Source organism: Mytilus trossulus, chromosome 8, assembly GCF_036588685.1.
Source record: "Mytilus trossulus isolate FHL-02 chromosome 8, PNRI_Mtr1.1.1.hap1, whole genome shotgun sequence".
NCBI classification, from domain to species: Eukaryota; Metazoa; Mollusca; class Bivalvia; order Mytilida; family Mytilidae; genus Mytilus; species Mytilus trossulus.
In genome coordinates, this window is record NC_086380.1 from 47769935 (window position 1) to 47792193 (window position 22259).

The following is a 22259-nucleotide window of genomic DNA, read 5'->3' on the forward strand; positions in this document are numbered from 1 at the left end:
CCTTTGGGTGAATAAAATAAGTTAATATGGGACCTTTGGGCGAATTCAAAAATTAAAAATAGTTTCTTCATCGGAGTTATTTCTTTCCGATATTCTATTTAATTATTAATGTTGTATCAAAAAAGGACAATAATATGTTCTTCATTTGTCACTTGTTATTTAAGGTAACTTTGTGTCTTTATTTTTCGAACACCACCTTTATATGACCTTTCTTCTTAAAAGGGTAAGGCGTGAGGCAAATGTCTTGATTCATTGTTCCGCTTTCAAGATGGTGAGTTTTCCTTTATTAGCAAACTCCGCATGTTTTGTATTACTGATTGGATATGCCTTGTTATTTAAATAAAACATTGTTAAGTAAATAACTAAAGAACAATCTATGCTTCAATATGAAAATATTTACTAGTGCGTATAAGCAATTAAGTATCTATATACTACACTGTTATATTAGTAAAACGCTTATCATTGAAGGCCACATTATGTTTTATATTAAAGCAGGTTAAAGTTCATGCAACTAAAATTGATCAACATAAGTTGGTCTTTGCCTTAAGGATGATATTTTTTTTATAAATAAAAGGGACCTTTGGGTGAATAAAATAGGTAAATATGGGACCTTTGGGCGAATTCAAAAATAAAAATAGTTTCTTCATCGGAATTATTTCTTTCCAATATTCTATTTAATTATTAGTATTGTATCAAAAAAGGACAATAATATTTTCTTAATTTGTCACTTGTTATTTAAGGTAACTTTGTGTCTTTATTTTTCGAACACCACTTTCATATGAACTTTCTTCTTAAAAGGGTACGGCGTAAGGCAAATATCTAGATTCATTGTTCCGCTTTCAAGATGGTGAGTTTTCCTTTATTAGCAAACTCTGCATGTCTTTCATTAGTGATTGGATATGCCTTCTTATCTAAATAAAAAAAATTTGTGTAAATAACTAAAGAACAATATATGCTTCAATATGAAAACATATGCTAGTGCGTATAAGCAATTAATTATCTGTTTACTACACAATTATATTAGTTAAATGCTTATCATTAATGGCAGCATTATGTTTTATATTTAAGCAGGTTAAAGTTCATGCAACTAAAATTGATAAACATAAGTTGGTCTTTGCCTTAAGGATGATATTTTTTTTATAAATAAAAGGGACCTTTGGGTGAATAAAATAAGTAAATATGGGACCTTTGGGCGAATTCAAAAATTAAAAATAGTTTCTTCATCGGAGTTATTTCTTTCCGATATTCTGTTTAATTATTAATGTTGTATCAAAAAAGGACAATAATATGTTCTTCATTTGTAACTTGTTATTTTAGGTAATTTTGTGTCTTTATTTTCCGAACACCACTTTCATATCAACTTTCTTCTTAAAAGGGTACAGCGTAAGGCAAATATCTTGATTTATTTTTCCGCTTTCAAGATAGTGAGTTTTCCTTTATTAGCAAACTCTGCATGTCTTTTATTACTGATTGGATATGCCTTGTTATTTAAATAAAACATTTTTGAGTAAATAACTAAAGAACAATCTATGCTTCAATATGAAAATATTTTCTAGTGCGTATAAGCAATTAAGTATATATATACTACACTGTTATATTAGTAAAATGCTTATCATTGAAGGCAGCATTATGTTTTATATTAAAGAAGGTTCGTTAAAATTATTGCAACTAAAATTGATCAACATAAGTTGGTCTTTGCCTTAAGGATGATAATTTTTTTATAAATAAAAGGGACCTTTGGGTGAATAAAATAGGTAAATATGGGACCTTTGGGCGAATTCAAAAATAAAAAATAGTTTCTTCATCGGAATTATTTCTTTCCAATATTCTATTTAATTATTAGTATTGTATCAAAAAAGGACAATAATATTTTCTTAATTTGTCACTTGTTATTTAAGGTAACTTTGTGTCTTTATTTTTCGAACACCACTTTCATATGAACTTTCTTCTTAAAAGGGTACGGCGTAAGGCAAATATCTAGATTCATTGTTCCGCTTTCAAGATGGTGAGTTTTGCTTTATTAGCAAACTCTGCATGTCTTTCATTAGTGATTGGATATGCCTTCTTTTTAAATAAAACATTTTTGTGTAAATAACTAAAGAACAATATATGCTTCAATATGAAAACATATGCTAGTGCGTATAAACAATTAATTATCTGTTTACTACACAATTATATTAGTAAAATGCTTATCATTGAAGGCAACATTATGTTTTATATTAAAGCAGGTTAAAGTTCATGCAACTAAAATTGATAAACATAAGTTGGTATTTGCCTTAAGGATGATAATTTGTTGATAAATAAACGGGACCTTTGGGTGAATAAGATAGGTAAATATGGGACCTTTGGGCGAATTCAAAAATAAAAAATAGTTTCTTCATCGGAATTTTTGTTTCCAATATTCTATTTAATTATTAGTATTTTATCAAAAAAGGACAGTAATATATTCTTCATTTGTCACTTGTTATTTAAGGTCACTTTGTGTCTTTATTTTTCGAAAACCACTTTCATATCAACTTTCTTCTTAAAAGGGTTCGGCGTAAGGCAAATATCCAGATTCGTTGTTCCGCTTTCAAGATGGTGAGTTTTCCTTTATTAGCAAACTTTGCATGTCTTTCATTACTGATTGGATATGCCTTCTTATTAAAATAAAACATTTTTGTGTAAATAACTAAAGAACAATCTATGCTTCAATATGAAAATATTTTCTAGTGCGTATAAGCAATTAATTATCTATTTACCACACAATTATATTAGTTAAATGCTAATCAGTAATGGCAGCATTCTGTTTTATATTAAAGAATGTTAAAGTTCATGCAACTAAAATTGATAAACATAAGTTGGTATTTGCCTTAAGGATGATATTTTTTTTTTAAATAAAAGGGACCTTTGGGTGAATAAAATAGGTAAATATGGGACCTTTGGGCGAATTCAAAAATAAAAAAATAGTTTCTTCATCGGAATTATTTCTTTCCAATATTCTATTTAATTATTAGTATTGTATCAAAAAAGGACAATAATATGTTCTACATTTATTACTTGTTATTTAATGTAACTTTGTGTCTTTATTTTCCGAACACCACTTTTATATCAACTTTCTTCTTAAAATGGTACAGCGTAAGGCAAATATCTTGATTCATTTTTCCGCTTTCAAGATAGTGAGTTTTCCTTTATTAGCAAACTCTGCATGTTTTTCATTACTGATTGGATATGCCTTGTTATTTAAATAAAACATTTTTGAGTAAATAACTAAAGAACAATCTATGCTTCAATATGAAAATATTTTCTAGTGCGTATAAGCAATTAAGTATCTATATACTACACTGTTATATTAGTAAAATGCTTATCATTGAAGGCAGCATTATGTTTTATATTAAAGAAGGTTAGTTAAAATTATTGCAACTAAAATTGATCAACATAAGTTGGTATTTGCCTTAAGGTTGATAATGTTTTGATCAATTAAAAGGACCTTTGGGTGAATAAAATAAGTAAATATGGGACCTTTGGGCGAATTCAAAAATAAAAAAAAAGTTTCTTCATCGGAATTATTTCTTTCCAATATTCTATTTAATTATTAGTATTGTATCAAAAAAGGACAATTAATATTTTCTTCATCTGTCACCTGTTATTTAAGGTAACTTTGTGTCTTTATTTTCCGAACACCACTTTCATTTCAACTTTCTTCTTAAAATGATACGGCGTAAGGCAAATATCTTGATTCATTTTTCCGCTTTCAAGATGGTTAGTTTTCCTTTATAAGCAAACTCTGCATGTCTTTCATTACTGATTGGGTATGCCTTTTTATTTAAAAAAAACATTTTTGTGTAAAAATAAAGAACAATCTATGCTTCAATATGAAAATATAATTATTCTAATGCGTATAAGCAAGTAATTATCTATGAACTTCACTACTATATTCGTAAAATGCTTATCATTAATGACAGCATTATGCTTTATATCAAAGAAGGTTAAATGTCATGCTACAAAAATTCATAAACGTAAGTTGGGCATTACCTTAAGGTTTGCAGTTTTTTTATAAATAAAAGGGACCTTTGGGTGAATAAAATAAGTAAATATGGGACCTTTGGGCGAATTCAAAAATTAAAAATAGTTTCTTCATCGGAGTTATTTCTTTCCGATATTCTGTTTAATTATTAATGTTGTATCAAAAAAGGACAATAATATGTTCTTCATTTGTCACTTGTTATTTAAGGTAACTTTGTGTCTTTATTTTTCGAACACCACCTTCATATGTCCTTTCTTCTTAAAAGGGTAAGGCGTGAGGCAAATGTCTTGATTCATTGTTCCGCTTTCAAGATAGTGAGTTTTCCCTTATTAGCAAACTCCGCTTGTCTTTCATTACTGATTGGATATGCCTTGTTATTTAAATAAAACATTTTTGAGTAAATAACTAAAGAACAATCTATGCTTCAATACGAAAATATTTTCTAGTGCGTATAAGCAATTAAGTATCTATATACTACACTGTTATATTAGTAAAATGCTTATCATTGAAGGCAGCATTATGTTTTATATTAAAGAAGGTTAGTTCAAATTATTGCAACAAAAATTGATCAACATAAGTTGGTCTTTGCCTTAAGGATGATATTTTTTTTATAAATAAAAGGGACCTTTGGGTGAATAAAATAGGTAAATATGGGACCTTTGTGCGAATTCAAAAATAAAAAAAGGTTTCTTCATCGGAATTATTTCTTTCCAATATTCTATTTAATTATTAGTATTGTATCAAAAAAGGACAATAATATTTTCTTAATTTGTCACTTGTTATTTAAGGTAACTTTGTGTCTTTATTTTTCGAACACCACTTTCATATGAACTTTCTTCTTAAAAGGGTACGGCGTAAGGCAAATATCTAGATTCTTTGTTCCGCTTTCAAGATGGTGAGTTTTGCTTTGTTAACAAACTCTGCATGTCTTTCATTAGTGATTGGATATGCCTTCTTATTTAAATAAAACATTTTTGTGTAAATAACTAAAGAACAATATATGCTTCAATTTGAAAACATATGCTAGTGCGTATAAACAATTAATTATCTGTTTACTACACAATTATATTAGTAAAATGCTTATCATTGAAGGCAACATTATGTTTTATATTAAAGCAGGTTAAAGTTCATGCAACTAAAATTGATAAACATAAGTTGGTATTTGCCTTAAGGATGATAATTTGTTGATAAATAAACGGGACCTTTGGGTGAATAAGATAGGTAAATATGGGACCTTTGGGCGAATTCAAAAATAAAAAATAGTTTCTTCATCGGAATTTTTGTTTCCAATATTCTATTTAATTATTAGTATTTTATCAAAAAAGGACAGTAATATATTCTTCATTTGTCACTTGTTATTTAAGGTCACTTTGTGTCTTTATTTTTCGAAAACCACTTTCATATCAACTTTCTTCTTAAAAGGGTTCGGCGTAAGGCAAATATCCAGATTCGTTGTTCCGCTTTCAAGATGGTGAGTTTTCCTTTATTAGCAAACTTTGCATGTCTTTCATTACTGATTGGATATGCCTTCTTATTAAAATAAAACATTTTTGTGTAAATAACTAAAGAACAATCTATGCTTCAATATGAAAATATTTTCTAGTGCGTATAAGCAATTAATTATCTATTTACCACACAATTATATTAGTTAAATGCTAATCAGTAATGGCAGCATTCTGTTTTATATTAAAGAATGTTAAAGTTCATGCAACTAAAATTGATAAACATAAGTTGGTATTTGCCTTAAGGATGATATTTTTTTTTTAAATAAACGGGACCTTTGGGTGAATAAAATAGGTAAATATGGGACCTTTGGGCGAATTCAAAAATAAAAAAATAGTTTCTTCATCGGAATTATTTCTTTCCAATATTCTATTTAATTATTAGTATTGTATCAAAAAAGGACAATAATATGTTCTACATTTATTACTTGTTATTTAATGTAACTTTGTGTCTTTATTTTCCGAACACCACTTTTATATCAACTTTCTTCTTAAAATGGTACAGCGTAAGGCAAATATCTTGATTCATTTTTCCGCTTTCAAGATAGTGAGTTTTCCTTTATTAGCAAACTCTGCATGTTTTTCATTACTGATTGGATATGCCTTGTTATTTAAATAAAACATTTTTGAGTAAATAACTAAAGAACAATCTATGCTTCAATATGAAAATATTTTCTAGTGCGTATAAGCAATTAAGTATCTATATACTACACTGTTATATTAGTAAAATGCTTATCATTGAAGGCAGCATTATGTTTTATATTAAAGAAGGTTAGTTAAAATTATTGCAACTAAAATTGATCAACATAAGTTGGTATTTGCCTTAAGGTTGATAATGTTTTGATCAATTAAAAGGACCTTTGGGTGAATAAAATAAGTAAATATGGGACCTTTGGGCGAATTCAAAAATAAAAAAAAAGTTTCTTCATCGGAATTATTTCTTTCCAATATTCTATTTAATTATTAGTATTGTATCAAAAAAGGACAATTAATATTTTCTTCATCTGTCACCTGTTATTTAAGGTAACTTTGTGTCTTTATTTTCCGAACACCACTTTCATTTCAACTTTCTTCTTAAAATGATACGGCGTAAGGCAAATATCTTGATTCATTTTTCCGCTTTCAAGATGGTTAGTTTTCCTTTATAAGCAAACTCTGCATGTCTTTCATTACTGATTGGGTATGCCTTTTTATTTAAAAAAAACATTTTTGTGTAAAAATAAAGAACAATCTATGCTTCAATATGAAAATATAATTATTCTAATGCGTATAAGCAAGTAATTATCTATGAACTTCACTACTATATTCGTAAAATGCTTATCATTAATGACAGCATTATGCTTTATATCAAAGAAGGTTAAATGTCATGCTACAAAAATTCATAAACGTAAGTTGGGCATTACCTTAAGGTTTGCAGTTTTTTTATAAATAAAAGGGACCTTTGGGTGAATAAAATAAGTAAATATGGGACCTTTGGGCGAATTCAAAAATTAAAAATAGTTTCTTCATCGGAGTTATTTCTTTCCGATATTCTGTTTAATTATTAATGTTGTATCAAAAAAGGACAATAATATGTTCTTCATTTGTCACTTGTTATTTAAGGTAACTTTGTGTCTTTATTTTTCGAACACCACCTTTATATGACCTTTCTTCTTAAAAGGGTAAGGCGTGAGGCAAATGTCTTGATTCATTGTTCCGCTTTCAAGATGGTGAGTTTTCCGTTATTAGCAAACTCCGCATGTCTTTTAATATGTTCTACATTTGTTACTTGTTATTTAAGGTAACTTTGTGTCTTTATTTTCCGAACACCACTTTCATATCACCTTTCTTCTTAAAAGGGTACAGCGTAAGGCAAATATCTTGATTCATTTTTCCGCTTTCAAGATAGTGAGTTTTCCTTTATTAGCAAACTTTGCATGTCTTTCATTACTGATTGGATATGCCTTCTTATTAAAATAAAACATTTTTGTGTAAATAACTAAAGAACAATCTATGCTTCAATATGAAAATATTTTCTAGTGCGTATAAGCAATTAATTATCTATTTACCACACAATTATATTAGTTAAATGCTAATCAGTAATGGCAGCATTCTGTTTTATATTAAAGAATGTTAAAGTTCATGCAACTAAAATTGATAAACATAAGTTGGTATTTGCCTTAAGGATGATATTTTTTTTTTAAATAAAAGGGACCTTTGGGTGAATAAAATAGGTAAATATGGGACCTTTGGGCGAATTCAAAAATAAAAAAATAGTTTCTTCATCGGAATTATTTCTTTCCAATATTCTATTTAATTATTAGTATTGTATCAAAAAAGGACAATAATATGTTCTACATTTATTACTTGTTATTTAATGTAACTTTGTGTCTTTATTTTCCGAACACCACTTTTATATCAACTTTCTTCTTAAAATGGTACAGCGTAAGGCAAATATCTTGATTCATTTTTCCGCTTTCAAGATAGTGAGTTTTCCTTTATTAGCAAACTCTGCATGTTTTTCATTACTGATTGGATATGCCTTGTTATTTAAATAAAACATTTTTGAGTAAATAACTAAAGAACAATCTATGCTTCAATATGAAAATATTTTCTAGTGCGTATAAGCAATTAAGTATCTATATACTACACTGTTATATAAGTAAAATGCTTATCATTGAAGGCAGCATTATGTTTTATATTAAAGAAGGTTAGTTAAAATTATTGCAACTAAAATTGATCAACATAAGTTGGTATTTGCCTTAAGGTTGATAATGTTTTGATCAATTAAAAGGACCTTTGGGTGAATAAAATAAGTAAATATGGGACCTTTGGGCGAATTCAAAAATAAAAAAAAAGTTTCTTCATCGGAATTATTTCTTTCCAATATTCTATTTAATTATTAGTATTGTATCAAAAAAGGACAATTAATATTTTCTTCATCTGTCACCTGTTATTTAAGGTAACTTTGTGTCTTTATTTTCCGAACACCACTTTCATTTCAACTTTCTTCTTAAAATGATACGGCGTAAGGCAAATATCTTGATTCATTTTTCCGCTTTCAAGATGGTTAGTTTTCCTTTATAAGCAAACTCTGCATGTCTTTCATTACTGATTGGGTATGCCTTTTTATTTAAAAAAAACATTTTTGTGTAAAAATAAAGAACAATCTATGCTTCAATATGAAAATATAATTATTCTAATGCGTATAAGCAAGTAATTATCTATGAACTTCACTACTATATTCGTAAAATGCTTATCATTAATGACAGCATTATGCTTTATATCAAAGAAGGTTAAATGTCATGCTACAAAAATTCATAAACGTAAGTTGGGCATTACCTTAAGGTTTGCAGTTTTTTTATAAATAAAAGGGACCTTTGGGTGAATAAAATAAGTAAATATGGGACCTTTGGGCGAATTCAAAAATTAAAAATAGTTTCTTCATCGGAGTTATTTCTTTCCGATATTCTGTTTAATTATTAATGTTGTATCAAAAAAGGACAATAATATGTTCTTCATTTGTCACTTGTTATTTAAGGTAACTTTGTGTCTTTATTTTTCGAACACCACCTTTATATGACCTTTCTTCTTAAAAGGGTAAGGCGTGAGGCAAATGTCTTGATTCATTGTTCCGCTTTCAAGATGGTGAGTTTTCCGTTATTAGCAAACTCCGCATGTCTTTTAATATGTTCTACATTTGTTACTTGTTATTTAAGGTAACTTTGTGTCTTTATTTTCCGAACACCACTTTCATATCACCTTTCTTCTTAAAAGGGTACAGCGTAAGGCAAATATCTTGATTCATTTTTCCGCTTTCAAGATAGTGAGTTTTCCTTTATTAGCAAACTCTGCATGTCTTTCATTATTGATTGGATACGTCTTGTTATTTAGATAAAACATTTTTGTGTAAATAACTAAAGAACAATTTATGCTTCAATATGAAAATATTTTCTAGTACGTATAAGCAATTAATTATCTATATACTACACTGTTATATTAGTTAAATGCTTACCATTAATGACAGCATTATGTTTTATATTAAAGTAAGTTAAAGTTCATGCAACTAAAATTGATAATCATAAATTGGTATTTGCCTTAAGGTTGATAATGTTTTGATCAATTAAAGGGACCTTTGGGTGAATAAAATAAGTAAAAATGGGACCTTTGGGCGAATTCAAAAATAAAAAAAAGTTTCTTCATCGTAATTATTTCTTTCCAATATTCTATTTAATTATTAGTATTGTATCAAAAAAGGACAATAATATTTTCTTAATTTGTCACTTGTTGTTTAAGGTTACTTTGTGTCTTTATTTTTCGAACACCACTTTCATATGAACTTTCTTCTTACAGTGAGTTGCTTATAGGTGTTACTGTAAAATTTTACCTATAGCTCAACCTGTTTTTAAAATTGTCAACACAATAGGGACATTTGAATTGACCAGTTGGTATTGTTAGATTTAAAATATACCTTGATTCTACCTGTACAGATTTTTATTCACCTAACCTAAAGTTTCAGCATGCTTTTTTCCTGAAGATTTTATTACCTAGGATTATTCTATTAAAAATTGATAGGGAAGAAAATAGTTTTGGTTTTCATTGTTTTAAATCCCTGATATATATGATTTATCTATTTTTTACCTAAAATTCTAAATCAGTAAAAGATTAAAATAAATATGTATTAATTTGTTTGAAAATTTAAACTGTTTTTACACCAAAATGCTTCTTTAAAATTCTAACCCTTATACATGTATAGTATTCTAACCCTTATACATGTATAGTATTGTCCAGCTGCCAGTGAAACAAGAAATAGCTGCTCAGGTGTTTACAGTTTAAATTTTCAGAGGGATATGTTGTTCTTTTCTTCACATGACCCTTCAAGATTCTCATTTTGGATTATTATTTGCAATATTTTAATCTTTTGGTGTCATTGTGTGTACAATATTGGATTTATTTTATTTGAATTCACTACTCAGACTTTTTATAGCAATTTTGCTTCTTAAAATGTGGTGTGTTTCTTTCAAGATTTTATTGTCATGAAGGACATCAAGGAGGAAATAATTCATTCAAACCGTTTTGTGGTGCTTACATATGATGTTGTACATATAAAATTCAAAATAATTTTGGAGTATACCTTGATGTGTTTTTTATTTGAATTCAATTATAATATAAGTGGGAGTTTTGAGCATAAAATGCTGTGATCACTAAAGGAAATTCAATTTTTCATACGATGGGATTTAGTTATGTTAAAGATTTAAAAATTTCAAAACTGGAATTCAAGTAGGAGATATAGTGTGTGTTCATCCAACATGTTTCTGTGGCTTTAAATGTGATTTTTGAAATATTCATTATTAATTTTGGGATCTATTACAAATTTAAGATGATTCCCTATTTAAATGGGATCTTGGAAATGAAATAAAATGTTGAAGTAATGCAGTGGATATAGTCTAATCTAGTGATAAAGTGAAAAATGAAAGTAAAATATTCTAAAATACTCCTAACATGAGTCAATGTTTTAAGTGAATGTGAAATTGTTAATAGTCATTATAAAATTCTGAATCAAATATTGTTTGATTTGGAAATTTATTATAGGAAATGAAATAAAATGTTTACTGTGGATATATTAAAATCAGGTGATATACAGTAAAAATATAAATAAAATTTTACAAAATATAAGTGAGGATAACTATTTGGAATAAAGTAATGGAAATGATTCTGAATTATGTATAAATTCTGCACCTGTTAAATTAGGATGTATATCATTGGAAGTTAATCAGAATTCATACTATGGATTTAGAAAAAAATCTTGTGAAGTAGTGAAAAATGAATAAAATTGGGAATTATTTAAAATCTTTGGAATTCTGGATGAGATGTCAAATATTAGTGTAAAAAAATAAAGGAAATTGTTTATTCAAATATGATTTTGAGGTTTCATTATAGTGAGTGAAATATTACGACTGGATTATTTGGGGTATTAAACACTGCTAGTAGTGGCTATGCAAACATTTAGATGAAATGTAGTGCATTTTAGGTCATGCAATTTTGAATTAACTGCAAGAAAATAAAATATATGATAAAGTCATTCTTGTTTGGCTTGATCACTCATAAGATTTTGAATGACAGTAAAATAAAAATCTCTCAATAGAATAATCCTAGGTAAAAAAAAGTTCAGGAAAAAAGCATGCTGAAACTTTTGGTTAGGTGAATAAATATTTTTACAGGTAGCATCAAGGTAGATTTAAATTTAACAATACCAACTGGTCAATTTAAATGTCCCTATTGTGTTGACAATTTTAAAAACAGGTTGAGCTATAGGTAAAATTTTACAGTAACACCTATAAGCAACTCACTATAAAAGGGTACGGCGTAAGGCAAATATCTAGATTCATTTTTCCGCTTTCAAGATGGTGAGTTTTCCTATATTAGCAAACTCTGCATGTCTTTCATTATTGATTGGGTATGCCTTTTTATTTAAATAAAACATTTTTGTGTAAATAAATAAAGAACAAGCTATGCTTCTATATGAAAATATATTCTAATGCGTATAAGCAAGTAATTATCTATGAACTTCACTATTATATTCGTAAAATGCTTATCATTAATGACAGCATTATGCTTTATATCAAAGAAGGTTAAATGTCATGCTACAAAAATTCATAAACGTAAGTTGGGCATTACCTTAAGGTTTGCATTTTTTTTTTAAATAAAAGGGACCTTTGCGTGAATAAAATAAGTAAATATGGGACCTTTGGGCGAATTCAAAAATAAAAAAAGTTTCTTCATCGGAATTATTTCTTTCCGATATTCTGTTTAATTATTAATGTTGCATCAAAAAAGGACAATAATATGTTCTTCATTTGTCACTTGTTATTTAAGGTAACTTTGTGTCTTTATTTTTCCAACACCACCTTCATATGACCTTTCTTCTTAAAAGGGTAAGGCGTGAGGCAAATGTCTTGATTCATTGTTCCGTTTTCAAGAATGTGAGTTTTCCTTCATTAGCAAACTCTGCATGTCTTTCATTACTGATTGGATATGCCTTGTTATTTAAATAAAACATTTTTGTGTAAATAACTAAAGAACAATTTATGCTTCAATATGAAAATATTTTCTAGTACGGATAAGCAATTAATTATCTATATACTACACTGTTATATTAGTTAAATGCTTACCATTAATGACAGCATTATGTTTTATATTAAAGAAGGTTAAAGTTCATGCAACTAAAATTGATAAACATAAGTTGGTATTTGCCTTAAGGTTGATACTTTTTTGTTCAATTAAAGGGACCGTTGGGTGAATAAAATAAGTAAATATAGGACCTTTGGGCGAATTCAAAAATTAAAAAAAGTTTCTTCATCGGAATTATTTCTTTCCAATATTCTATTCAATTATTAGTTTTGTATCAAAAAAGGACAATAACATGTTCTTCATTTGTCACTTGATATTTAAGGTAACTTTGTGTCTTTATTTTTCGAACACCACCTTCATATGACCCTTCTTCTTGAAAGGGTGTGGCGTGAGGCAAATATTTTGATTCATTGTTCCGCTTTCAAGATGGTCAGTTTTCCTTAATTAGCAAACTCTCCATGTTTTCGATTTCTAATCGGATATGACTTTGTATTTAAATACAACATTTTTGTGTAAATAACTTAAGAACAATCTATGCTTCAATATGAAAACATATTTTAGTGCGTATAAGCAATTAATTATCTTTATACTACACTATTATATTAGAAAAATGCTTATCATAAATGTCAGCATTATGCTTTATATTAAAGAAAGTTAAATGTCATGCTACAAAAATTCATAAACATAAGTTGGTCTTTACCTTAAGGTTTGTAGTTTTTTGATAAATAAAAGGTCTTTCACTACTGATTGGATATGCCTTGTTATTTAAATAAAGCATTTTTGAGTAAATAACTAAAGAACAATATATGCTTCAATATGAAAATATTTTCTAGTGCGTATAAGCAATTAATTATCTATATACTACACTGTTATATTAGTAAAATGATTATCATTGAAGGCAGCATTATGTTTTATATTAAAAAAGGTTTAAGTTATTGCAACTAAAATTGATCAACATAAGTTGGTATTTGCCTTAAGGTTGATAATGTTTTGATCAATTAAAGGGACCTTTGGGTGAATAAAATAAGTAAATGTGGGACCTTTGGGCGAATTCAAAAATAAAAAATAGTTTCTTCATCGGAATTATTTCTTTCCAATATTCTATTTAATTATTAGTATTGTATAAAAAAAGTGACAATAATATGTTCTTCATTTGTCACTTGTTATTCAAGTTAACTTTGTGTCTTTTTTTTCCGAACACCACCTTCATATGACCTTTCTTCTTAAAAGGGTAAGGCGTGAGACAAATGTCTTGATTCATTGTTCCGCTTTTAAGATGGTGAGTTTTTCTTTATTAGCTAACTCTGCATGTCTTTCATTACTGATTGGATATGACTTGTTATTTAAATAAAACATTTTTGTGTAAATAACTAAAGAACAATCTATGCTTCAATATGAAAATATTTTCTAGTGCGTATAATTAATTAACTGTCTATATACTACACTGTTATATTAATAAAATGCTTATCATTGAAGGCAGCATTATGTTTTATATTAAAGATAGTTAAAGTTCATGCAACTAAAATTGATAAACATAAGTTGGTATTTGCCTTAAGGTTGATAATTTTTTGATAAATAAAAGGGACTTTCGGGTGAATAAAATAAATAAATATGGGACCTTTTGGCGAATTAAAAAATTAAAAATAGTTTCTTCATCGGAGTTATTTCTTTCCAATATTCTATTTAATTATTAGTATTGTATCAAAAAAGGGCAATAATATTTTCTTAATTTGTCACTTGTTATTTAAGGTAACTTTGTGTCTTTATTTTTCGAACACCACCTTCATAGGACCTTTCTTCTTAAAATGGTAAGGCGTGAGGCAAATGTCGAGATTCATTGTTCCGCTTTCAAGATGGTGAGTTTCCTTTATAAGCAAACTCTCCATGTTTTCCATTTATAATCGGGTATGCCTTTGTATTTAAATACAACATTTTTATGTAAATAACTTAAGAACAATATATGCTTCAATATGAAAATATATTCTAGTGCGTATAAGCAATTAATTATCTATATACTTCACTACTATATTAGTAAAATGCTTATCATTAATGGCAGCATTATGCTTTATATGAAAGAAGGTTAAAATTCATGCAACTAAGATTGATAAACATAAGTTGGTCTTTGCCTTAAGGTTGATAATTGTTTGATAAATAAAAGGGACCTTTGGGTGAATAAAATAAGTAAATATGGGACCTTTGGGCGAATTCAAAAATAAAAATAGTTTCTTCATCGTAGTTATTTCTTTCCAATATTCTATTCAATAATTAGTATTGTATCAAGAAAGGACAATAATATGTTCTTCATTTGTCACTTGTTATTTAAGGTAACGTTGTGTCTTTTTTTTTTTCGCACACAAACTTTATATGACCTTTCTTCTTAAAAGGGTAAGGCGTAAGACAAATTTCTTGATTAATTGTTCCGCTTTCAAGATGTTGAGTTTTCCTTAATTAGCAAAATGTCCATGTTTTCCATTTCTAATCGGATGTGCCTTTGTATTTAAATGCAACATTTTTGTGTAAATAACTTATGAACAATATATGCTTCAATATGAAAATATATTCTAGTGCGTATAAGCAATTAATTATCTATATAATACACTACTATATTAGATAAATGCTTATCATTAATGACAGCATTATGCTTTATATTAAAGAAGGTTAGATGTCATGCTTCAAAAATTCATAAACATAAGTTGGTCTTTACCTTAAGGTTGAAGTTTTTTTTATAAATAAAAGGTATCTTTGGTTGAAAAAAAATAAGTAAATATGGGACCTTTGGGCGAATTCAAAAAATAAAAAGTAGTTTCTTCATCGGAAATATTTCTTTCCAGTATTCTACTTAATTATTAGTATTGTATAATAAAAAATGACAATAATATGTTCTTCATTTGTCACTTGTTATTTAAGGTAACTTTATGTCTTTTGTGTCAGTTGCATGGATAACAACAATAAATTTGTTCAGAAAGTATATTTTTGTTTTAGATAATTATGTTACTTTTTAACAGCTACTAGTATGAATAATGCATAAGATCATGACCATATTAACATTTCCTTAGTAGTTATTTCCCAATGTTATATGAATATCAATTAACCTGAAGCAGTTAGATATGAATATTCATGAACTGAAAGCAGTTTTTTGTACCTAATTTAAATATTTCGTAAAAAAAAAATGCTAACGAACTGCCTAAAACAGCTAAGGAACTGCTTTGAACTGCCAGAATAACTGTGAAGGTTTAGAAAAACTGCTATTTTTTTATATGAAGTAACTGGTTAATTTTGAAAGGTTAACAACTACCAAGCATCAGAAACTGCTAAATTTCTGAACTGGGAAGGCTAAAAAACTGCCAAGAAACTGCCTTTAACTTTGACTTGGGATATGTTATTAGATTTTAAACATATACATGTAACACTTTGACATACGCTTGGTTCAAATAAGTGCAGCAATTTTGCAATTTCGAAATGAATTTAGTGAGTGGTTTAGTATTTTTTGATTGGAAGTATTTATGTAAATTTCTAATACCCCGTTTACACTTGTAAAAGAGATCAATCTTTCTTGAGATCGATCTTTTTTGAGACCGATTCTTAGTCTAATGTAAACGGGAAAGATCGATCTTTAATCGGACTTAAAAAGATTTGAATCGATCTTTCTTCAAGTGTAAACGCTAAGATCGATCGCAATCGATCGTGATCGAGCTTTCTTCAAGTGAATGTTCTATTTGGATATGAAAATAAATCTGTGCATGTTCGGTGGCAAAAACACACGTGTTTAAAAACGATGAATGGGAAATGATTCCGCCGTTTTTGGATCATTTTTCTGAACCGATAAATTCTAGTTCTTTGCTGCAAATCCTTATCTTCAAAGGCATTGACAGTTTGTTTTTAAGTGATAGTCGTCTCGCATTTCTTTGTTTAATAACTTGTGACTTGTGAACCAAAAAGATAATTGATAACTGCATACCACATTCCAATGATCCAACTATTTTCTCCATAATTTTGCAGTGTGTGATAGTCCGCGCGAAATGCGCTCGTTATTATTCAATTCTATTTTTACGATTATTTGTTTACGAAATGTAAAGTAATCAGATCAGACCGTTTCTGTTTATGATGCAGTGTAAACGCACTAGATTAAATAAGATCGATCTCGATCGATCTTGCTTTTGCAAATGTAAACGCGAACTGGTCTTTTTAAGATCGATTCAAATAAAGATCAGTTCAATTTCGTACAATTGTAAACGGGGTCTAATATTTTAAAGAAGACGTGTTTCGTGTAGTATGTGTTCCGTGACACAAATTCAATGTTGAATCAAATGCTTATTATAAATATTATACTTGTTGCTTTCAAATTTAATCAATACTGAATGGTAATAACTGAGGACAATCAATAACAAGCTTTTATAGCCGACCATATGGTATGGTTTTTTTCTCATTGTTAAAGGCCGTACGGTTGTCTTTAATTGCTACATCCACTTCATTTGAACTTTGATGGATATTTTTTTTCGTTGGCAATCATACCACATCTCCTTATTTTTATTTTGTTTTGTATCCATATTGTTTTAAAATAAAACATGAAGTTGTTAATTCTTTTTTGCTTGTTTTGCTTATTTTCATTTTAATTTTTCGTTTAATCATTTTGACTTTTCTTTTTCGTCTTGTTTTTTTTTTTTACTTTTGGAAAAAGGGGGAATAGTTTATTTTTTCAAATTATTTTTACAAAACGTGGACTGTTTGAATTCAATTATAATAATATATTTTTTCTTTAAAGGAAAGTATTAATTGGTTGAGTAAATAAATTATTTATACTTAACTCTTACTATTGCATTACAGTTTTTATTAAGTTATGTGAATTCAAGTGTACAGAATATTCTGCAAAGTAACCCAAACTATTTTTTATAAACAAAGGGAATTAACCTTTATATGACAATATTTCATGAAGTTAGTTTTCGAGCGTTCTTTGTCGTATTTGTGCATGGAAGTAAATATGTATTCGAATTTATAATCTGATTAATTGACAACAATGGATCGTGAATAACGCAACCATTACGTTCGTCAGTGTATTTTTTTTTTAGCAGAAATTGAAAGTTTAACTAACTGCATGATGATGTGAACAGTGAATAAATCTAACGTTACGGCGCTTTTTGGTTCTTTTAATGCTGGACCTTGCCGCCTTTGACGCACTGGCGCCTCGTCAATTCGTAACACATTTACCTAAACTGGCCATTGTTGTAAAGATGATATGTTGTAGATTGCGTGGAGCGATGGATCTGTAACGTGTAACCAGGCGTTAATATCCCAAACGTCCGTTCCAGTCAATACTTGGATCCAAGTTGTCCACAAACAATACGGTAATGCTAAAAACTACAACTATCTAAATTATGCACAATGAACTAAAATATACACATTGACTCTTTGTCGATATAAAGTAACAATGGACAATTATATATATACAAATATAATACAATAAACCAGCCTGTCCTCAAGATGGGACGATGTGTCACTGATAGACAGTTTGGCTGGTACAGCTTGTCCTCCGGATGGGACAGTCTGTCAATACAAGCAAGCGGTCTGGTACAACTTGTCCTCCCAGTGGGACAACCTGTCACTACCAGACAGTGCGGGCTGGAACAACTTGTCCTCCGAATGGGACAACCTGTCACTACCAGACAGTGCGGGCTGGAACAACCTGTCACTACCAGACAAGGCGGGCTGGTACAGCCTGTCCTCCGAGTTGGACAGTCTGCCTTGTCAATCCTGTCAATGTGTACGTTCACTTTGTACTTGGTACAAAGTGTCCTTTATATATTAAGGCTCTTACTAGCGCTTAATATAATCAACGTACGCTCTGTTGACTTGAGACGGCTCATCGACAGCCAACCGACAGCCTCGAGTGCCGTTTCTCACTCTGTTATATACCCCAGGGCGACTATACTATTTCCTTGATAGGGGTGTTCTCTAAATGTTACCCTTACGGACAGCCAACCGACAGCCTCGAGTGCCGTTTCTCACTCTGTTATATACCCCAGGGCGACTATACTATTTCCTTGATAGGGGTGTTCTCTAAATGTTACCCTTACGGAGCATAGCAAGTCCTTTACGATCACCCCTATAACTTTCGACCCTGCCACTAATTTCCCCGCCAAACGTCTAAATCTGCGTAACTCTTTCTCGAGCGTAAACCATACATTGTTACACTAAGATTCTACTTGATTTATAACCATAACGACCAATAAACATTACATAACCCACGCCTCAATCTACATGCGTCCCGCATGATACATTCAAAATTACAAAATATAATTCAACAAAATTTAGACACAATATGAATTTCACTTATTTACATTATCAGCCATACATGCTGGTCTCTTACTCTCATGACGACCATTACCCTCCTCTAATCTTATTGAGACACGCTTCCTTTTCATTTGGCGTTTTCTCTTATAACACTTAGCACAACTAGCGACATATGCCCTAACGTCGGACTGTATACCAGGCCAATAGTAAGACTGACATATCTTCTCTCGAGTCGTACGCGTACCTAAGTGACCAGCATAGTCTGTGTCATGACAGTATTCTAATACTTGCTTGCGCTCCGACATTGGAATTACCGCTTGTAATTTCACAATGTTCCGCTCCCGATCGTCGTGACGTCTAACTACTACATCACGAAGGACTTCTAAACAACCAAACTGACTCCATAATGACCTTAGAGAATATCCCTTACTTGATACCTCATTGCACTGTGGCCTTTGACCTTCTGTCAGCCACCGCTTAACAAGTGTAAGGTCCGAGTCATTTGATTGCAACTCTATTAAAGTCAAGTCTTTACTTTTGTCGGGCATCTGACTTTTAACTGTATTCACCTGACTTTGTTCTCTCTTAGAACAATCAGAAACCGTTATTGACTGTCTGTCTGATGTTAACCGACATTGTTTTCTCTGAACATCAGCATTTCTATTTTGGGTACCTTGAACACATAGGGGGACCTTGACGTTATCGATGTGTAATACGTTAGCAGACACGTCAATCAAACACTTATTTTTCTTCATAAAGTCTAAACCTTGAATTCCTTCGACTTGTAGGTCAGCTACAACAGCCTCTGAAGTAAGCTTCTCTTGACCAAAATCAAGTGTAAAATTACCTTTTCCCCGAGGGCTTAAATACTTGTCACTGACGGACTTTATCTGTGACCTAGTTTTACTCAAATGTGGCCTACATAAATCAGGAATTGAATCATATACTCTTGTAGAAACTAAAGTAAGTGTAGCTCCGGTATCAACCACAAATTTGACTGGTACACCTTGAATGCTCAGCTCAACAAACATTCCTGCATTCTCTGATGCTGTAACAACAACAGCGCCTTTGTCATTATACTTAACCTCAGACTTCAGTGTCTTGACCGTACCGTCCGTATATGTTCCGTTATTATCTGTTTCCCGAGTACTAAGTATCTGAATATTATTGGGACAATTTCTTGCAAAGTGTCCTATTTCTTCACAACTAAAACAAGGACCACCCATTTTACCTTTACTTTGTAAGTTATTTATCTTTCTCCGTGGTTGGAACTTTCTTTGGGACTTTAAATCTTTAATTTCTTTTGTTAAGGATTGTATACTATTTTCAATTGTCTGCATCCACGTCGTCATTTGTGTCATAGATACAGCCGTATCAGGACTAGTAGGTGCTTCTGTCCGTTCGTCACTAGTAGTCCGTCGTAAGTGACCTATACTTTCTATTGCTCTACTCTCAGGTTTGTTATATGCTTCAAGTTCAACTGCCAACCGTATAGCATCGTTAAGACCTTTTGGACGAGACTGTTTAATTCTCAATCTCATTTCAGAGTCTACTAACGCATCTATAAATTGTTCTTTGGCGAGCGTGTCTCTTAATTCTAACGGAGCAGTCGGGTATGCCAGATTAGAAAGTCTTCGAACTGACTGACCTAACCCCGGCAAAGTGTCACTTGCTTTTTGTCGATATTCCTTGAATTGTACACGATACAGTTCAGTTTGACAAGATGGAGCAAAGCGTTCCTCCAATGCATATACTAGGTCTGAAAATATTTGTCTCTTTTCCTTTGGTAAATCACCAAGGACTGCTTGAGCCTTTCCAACCAGTGACACGGCCAAGTACAAACCTTTCTGGTATTCAGACCACATATTAACAAGTGTACACATCTCAAAGTGTGCTAAGTAATCTATCCAAGGAGTATTGCCATCATATTTTGAAGGTTTGATTTTCAAATCATTCGAACCATAGCAAACAGTATGAGCAGTACTTTGATTTTTCGTTAATTCCTGCTTATGATTGAAATATCTATCTTTATCTTTAACAACCATTGGACGTACACCCTGCTCTTTAGGTGTAGATGATATAAAACCTTGTCCATGTTGTATTGTGCTTTCACTAAGAGACTGTATTTGTCTACTTATTTCTGCAATCTGATCGTCAATATTTGACATATTTATTACAGTACAGTGTAATCAAAATAATACAATTTTTATTAAATAATACACTCGTGTTACAACTCAGCCGTGACTAATAACTATGCCTCACGGTTGATCCGCTTTAATCTTTCAAATCAATACTGAAAACACATTAAATGACGACAAATCAATCCAAAAATTAATTGATAGACAACTTGAATCCCAACCGCTAGCCACCAAATATGTAACGTGTAACCAGGCGTTAATATCCCAAACGTCCGTTCCAGTCAATACTTGGATCCAAGTTGTCCACAAACAATACGGTAATGCTAAAAACTACAACTATCTAAATTATGCACAATGAACTAAAATATACACATTGACTCTTTGTCGATATAAAGTAACAATGGACAATTATATATATACAAATATAATACAATAAACCAGCCTGTCCTCAAGATGGGACGATGTGTCACTGATAGACAATATGGCTGGTACAGCTTGTCCTCCGGATGGGACAGTCTGTCAATACAAGACAGAGCGGCCTGGTACAACTTGTCCTCCCAGTGGGACAACCTGTCACTACCAGACAGTGCGGGCTGGAACAACTTGTCCTCCGAATGGGACAACCTGTCACTACCAGACAGTGCGGGCTGGAACAACCTGTCACTACCAGACAAGGCGGGCTGGTACAGCCTGTCCTCCGAGTTGGACAGTCTGCCTTGTCAATCCTGTCAATGTGTACGTTCACTTTGTACCCGGTACAAAGTGTCCTTTATATATTAAGGCTCTTACTAGCGCTTAATATAATCAACGTACGCTCTGTTGACTTGAGACGGCTCATCGACAGCCAACCGACAGCCTCGAGTGCCGTTTCTCACTCTGTTATATACCCCAGGGCGACTATACTATTTCCTTGATAGGGGTGTTCTCTAAATGTTACCCTTACGGAGCATAGCGAGTCCTTTACGATCACCCCTATAACTTTCGACCCTGCCACTAATTTCCCCGCCAAACGTCTAAATCTGCGTAACTCTTTCTCGAGCGTAAACCATACATTGTTACACTAAGATTCTACTTGATTTATAACCATAACGACCAATAAACATTACAGATCCTTGAAAAATATGTGAACAATGGGTATCTTTTCGGGGGAAAACTCAAAATTTTGTTGATTTTCTTCAAAATTAGACACCTTATTGACAACATTGGATTAGGATA

General features: G+C 30.6%; 1 protein-coding gene across 1 annotated transcript; it reads right to left on the reverse strand.

Moving 5' to 3' along the window:
- Nucleotides 1-18941: 18941 nt before the first annotated feature.
- LOC134727722 (uncharacterized) lies at nt 18942-21074 on the reverse strand. The gene has a single exon (XM_063592106.1). The coding sequence runs from the start codon at nt 21072-21074 to the stop codon at nt 18942-18944; it is 2133 nt and encodes a 710-aa protein (XP_063448176.1).
- Nucleotides 21075-22259: the final 1185 nt, after the last annotated feature.